General features: G+C 44.9%; 1 protein-coding gene across 1 annotated transcript; it reads right to left on the bottom strand.

The window, feature by feature from the left end:
* Nucleotides 1–448: 448 nt before the first annotated feature.
* Pmar_PMAR026354 (hypothetical protein) lies at nt 449–1,621 on the bottom strand (the record flags this gene model as incomplete). Its single annotated transcript, XM_002772941.1, has 3 exons — nt 449–574; nt 616–720; nt 1,610–1,621. 3 exons carry the CDS (start codon nt 1,619–1,621, stop codon nt 449–451), a joined length of 243 nt encoding a protein of 80 aa, XP_002772987.1.
* Between the last annotated feature and the right edge of the window lie 4,044 nt (nt 1,622–5,665).

Raw genomic sequence — 5,665 nt, forward strand, 5'->3', positions numbered from 1 at the left:
TTTATCTACAATCCTCCCCCCTACACCATACTCAAACGAAGAACTCAAGTACACAACATATAATAGATATTGGCCCAAACCACAAAGCCGGTGAATCACCGGGGGTGATGTAGTGACTAAAGCGGTAGTAGTAGTTGACTTCACCGGTTTGTTGACCACTTGATCCACAACTGCTGATCAAATTAGTGATGGAGCGGGATACTGAATCCCGGTATCCAAAACCACAGCAGTAGCCATGATCAGATATACAGGTCAACATGTCCAGCCGGTGAGCCAAGATACGAAACCGCAACCTTGAAGTAATGGTACTACAGCTTAGTCCCCGAAACTCCCCAATACGCACAAAAACCAGTCATTCATGGGGCAAAACTACAAATACTTTCTCAACCCCGAGTTAGATTTTGCAAAACCAGACCTCACCTAGCTCCCCGACAACGAATAAAGTTTACTACTCACCCACGACTTGTTTATCTTTCTTTTTCAACCACTGGTCGTACATCTCATTCCTCCAATTCTCGCTATTTCCAACCTCCACCTCTCCACACTGACCGTTGGCACCCTGGATCGGAGATCTCTGATAAACTCTACCCGACCACCCTGGGACCAGTCCCTTACTGTCTGTTTTGCAAACTGAGAGCTGTCAGCCAAATTAGCATCTTGAGTATAACGCTTCATAGAATTTGAGCGTTCCATCTCCCTAAGGCTTGGATCTCCTCCCAGCTAATATGTCGACTGAGAGACTGTGTTCCATGCCTCCTGAACGAATGCGTACCAAAACACTCCGGTCTAAATTTATCACTTAACACTACCGCACTCGACTCACGCAGGTCATCCCACCTTTGCTATAGACGACAACCGCGCACTCACAGGGTTTGGGAGCTCCCCCGTAAAACGTACATATGGTCAACAATTACATGTGTTGATGATGATATGAACATTCCTGGGAACTACTGGGAATTTCCTTTTGGTTTCTGTATACTTCTACCCGAATTCGTATGTATACCTGTATGATAAGCTTTGGAAACTCTTGAGCTCAGCCGAGGAAAGCGATCACATATATTCCTCCAAATCTATATAGGAAACTCCTGATCTCAGCGGAGGAAGGCGAACATGTATTCCTCCAACACTGTATAGGAAAATCCCGAGCTCAGTAGCTGAGGAAAGCGATCACATATATTCCTCCAAATCTATATAAGAAACTCCCGAGCTCAGCGGAGGAAAGCGAACATGTATTCCTCCAACACTGTATAGGGAAATCCTGAGCTCAGCTGACTCAGCTGAGCTCAGGATTTTCCTAGCTGAGCTGAGGGAAACGATTACATATATTCCTACTCCAACACTGTATAGGAAACTCCTGAGCTCAGCAGCTGAGGAAAGCGGCCATATATTCCTACTCCAACACTGTATAGGAAACTCCTGAGCTCAGTAGCTGAGGAACACGATTACATATATTCCTACCCCAACACTTTCTAGGAAACTCCTGAGCTCAGTAGCTGAGGAAAGCGATTACATATACTCCTACTACTACTGATACTAATCTGCCTCTATTGGAAGGTTATGTATTGAATTATGCGTTCGGGTAATAATATGAATTGTAGTATTGTCAAACTCGTGTGCGCATTGTCAAACTTGGTTGTTACAAAATAGACAAGTGACAAACTTAGATTTTCATTGTCAGTCTCGAGTATAACAAATTTAGATTGTGTCATACTTGAATTCTCAAAGTAGAACTTGATTGTAACAGAATCGAACTGTGAGAAGCACCTTGTCACAAGGTGGAATTCTCAAGCTCAAACTTGCTTGTAGAATAGCGAATATGCTAGAGAGTATCAGTAGTACTGATTCAGAACGGGATGTCTCGGGTGTCTATAAGTGCAGGGTGGTATACTAGCACCTCCGGTGCTTCAACCTTCCGACTCGCATAGCAGACGACCATTCGATGGTCATCCGACGGCTCCGTCGGCTCCGCGAATCGGAGCCGCTCCGACTCGGAGCATGACCAGTGGTATGTTTGTCGAGCTGATGAGGATCAGCCATCAAGGTCCGGCGCTCCCGGGGATTGACTCTCCACCAAGTGCGGTCAGGGCTTACGAGTCTTTTATCGATCGAGTATGGGCGCACTGGGCCGCCATTGGCGGCACGCCAAGAAAAGCAGAAGAGTTGAGTGATCCTGGTGCTGACTCATTTTTCCTGGGAGGGTTACCTTTCTCTGGTCGAGTTTCCGATGCATCGATTAGGAATCAAAATCAATGGACGCGGAATCTGGCTGTTGGATTCCCAGTATCAAAACGTGATAATCATGTTGAGTTGAGTTCATCCGAAAGTTTTGGACCGAAACAGTCAAATATTCACACCTATGATGGAGACAATGTTTCGGAAACATCGATGCGAAAACAGGCTCAATTGGTGTGTTATTGACGCATCGCCAACGACGCATCAAGTGAGTGCGCCCTGAATTTTAAGGGCACCTTCAGGTGCGAACAGGGAAATCTCTGGATAAACCCCGAGAATGGATGAACGCCCCTGACTATTAAGATTATGGATCCTAATATTCTTAATAAGACTGTCTTAACCTGGTTCCGTCCAACTGGCTGAATTTCTTCTTCGCAGTTGACATCGTGTAATTTCCCAGCAATCTAGATTGGTTATGCCAACTTCACTTTGCCAATCGCTTGTTGGTTGCTGGCCATTGGATTTTGGGTCCAAAAATCTATCAATTCCAACCGGAACTTCATCAGCCGGTTGAGTCTTTGACAAAGACTCTTTGTCGTGCAGTTGGTTTTGTGTTTGGCTTCGGTTTTCCCAAGACATTCGAATGGTGGAGTCAACTCTTTCTCCTCAACCATTGGAATTTGATGTGTCTTCCCTGACGATGGTTGATCTCCGCGCTCCATAGTGGTTGCTATTTTCGCTCATTCAGTAATTTAAAGCCGGTGTTGTTCAAGCACTCAGTTTTATTCCCCTACTGGAATGTGATGGTTTTCAATCGCGAAACATACCCAGTCGTCAAGATTGAATATCTTGCTAATTCAGTGAACTGTCGCAGAAAATTTGGAGGTGTGGCTTCATAGTCAGTTAATCGGGAATCCCGATTTGGGGTATAGTTATAAGTTGAGCAAAGGGCAATCACAGCTGAGAGCTAGCTTTTTTCGCTGGGATCTACAAGCGGGCTAGAGATCCAGTGAAGAAGAATGGATAGGAATATAAGACCGAAAGTAGAATGAGCCACAGGCAAAAAATGACTACGTTAACAAGGGTCGATAGAGCAATTGAATGACGTTTAGGTCTCGGCATCAACTGATAAGGGCGATTTGGAACAGACAAAAATCTAGTTAGTCGTCCAGGATGTGGATTCCAGGGGCTCAGGGAGGGACTTTCGGCGAACGATTACCGGGGCAGAAAATGGGGACGACGAGACGCTGAAAGGCTTAGTCGTAGCTGACGCCTCTGTCACAGCAATTGTTGCGGTGATGCCGCGACGCGAGGGAACGGAGGCATTATACGGGACGTGTCACACTTCGCAGAAATGACTTCTGATGCAAAGGAAGAGAGGTAGCGTTCGACTCGAAAGTTTCGAGCCACGCGCGGCATTGGCTCAGCAGAATTTACTGAATAAATAAGATTTTGATACACGGTAGACAAGTTCTAGTTTGTTGTTCAAGTGACATACTATAGGATGTTTCGGTTATTTGAATCCCTATAAAAACAGATGAGTTTGTCGATACAAGACCCTTGTAACAAGGGTAAAGAATATAACGTGTATAATGGGATACGTCTTTTGAACTGAAAGTTGTTTGATGAATACACTATGTAGGTAGATTATTCTGGAGTAGGGATTGTCGCCATCCAAGGATCCAACCATCGGAGAGGCCTCAGCTGCAGGCCTTCAAGATGCGCCACCGAATGAATCTTAACAAGAAGTTAAGAGGAAGGTCGGTAATTGATAGTGCCCGACAACGGTATGAGTGTGAAAGAAGATACCACGAATAAACTTGCAGCTTCCTAGTTTCAGGGGAGGAAGTTCCTCCGAGGAACTATAATCTCTTTGTTAGAGCGTACAATGGATCGTGTCATACGATCCGTGTGCTTGTGTGTTACGCACGCGCCCGCACAATTGAAGTGCCTATTTTGTGTCGGAAGGCGTGAGCATTCCACGTGTGGCTTAACCTTAACGTGTGTACATGTTTATCTCGGAGATAAACATGTTTATCTTCCCCATCCATCTCGGAGATAATATCTCCGAGATGGATGGGGAATTAAAGATTCAAATCCCCAGTTCGGTCCAAAGGGTAATGCTGGTTCGAGCTAAGTGAACATACAGGTTGATGCATTCAACCTCGTATCCTCAGTTATATTCGTACTTGCACGCTCATGAGTGCCCCAAGGGTCTGTGTGGAAGCACGGGAAACACGCGTCATGATACGTGAGGAGGAATTTGAAGTTTTCTCAAATGTTTGTGATGACTTTGATCCTGCAATATGTGTCATTGGATATCAATGGTAGTTGTTGTAATCTCTACCCCTTACATGATCCGTATCCTCACCATTCTCTATGCTATTATCGTTGTTGCAAATGGTGCGCAGAGCTGCACTAATGACTCTCAATGCCCAGGTGGAAAATGCCTTTGCACGAGCGGGAAGTGTATGTATCCACTCCCTTTCTTGAGTTGTTTACCACAAAACCCAGAAGATTGTCTCGGGTTCATTTCCTGTGAATGTAAATCAGGTATCTGCGTATAGTGAGGTATATACTAGGTAACCATTGACAGTCGTAGTGCGGCGTAATTCTCACGGAGAATCAGACTCTGTCTTTACCAGTTTATGTTGGGAACCCTGGGTGTGAGTTATCCCATTATGTTCAGGATCTGTGATGCATCCGAGTTATTTCTTTCATTCTTTGTATCTATTTCATTGCTTAATACCTTTGAATGACAATGTTTTCTTGTGACGCAACCGATATTCAATCTGAGAAGTTCATTGCGAAGTCCGTACCATAAAAGTAGAGTCTCGAATCTCTTCGTGATCCAAATATGTACGTAAGTACTTCGATGCTTCTCACTCTGATTTTCAGTTCTGGTCTGTTCGACAGACATTGTTGTAACACTACCGGAGATATTTGTCATAGCAGGAAGAGCCATGTTGAGTTACACGAGAGTCAGCCGTCAATATCTCCTCACGAGAAACTCATAGAGTAGTGCAGAGCCGTGGGGCATCATTCTGCCCCCCTATTGAAGAGAAGGCGAGAAATAATATGCTTCACCTCCAGAGATAAGAAGGGTTGTAGACGACGTAACTGCCCTGTTTCGAGCCAACAAAGACCATTTTCTGATCCTTTTATAGTATACCTTGAATACACTGGTACAAAGGCATATACTATCTCTTATCGGATCCCTCAATGTATGTTCCAATCACAGAAACGCATCAGATGCATCGCATCTCTCACCTGGACTAAGCTCAGGCGAATAAGACTTATCGAATCTTCAAACCTCCACATCACTTGTCGACAGCTGTGAATCCGATAATTCTTCATTATCCCTATATGCCGTTTTCGTCATCGAGCGGAGCAGATAACTACCCATGAAGTGTCCAAACGCCTCGTGTGGCAGCCACACAGCATTCCTGTCATCACTTATGACGTAAGCTAACACATCCAACGTCCTTCTGGC

This window comes from Perkinsus marinus (assembly GCF_000006405.1).
Source record: "Perkinsus marinus ATCC 50983 genomic scaffold scf_1104296959768, whole genome shotgun sequence".
Taxonomy (NCBI): domain Eukaryota; phylum Perkinsozoa; order Perkinsida; family Perkinsidae; genus Perkinsus; species Perkinsus marinus.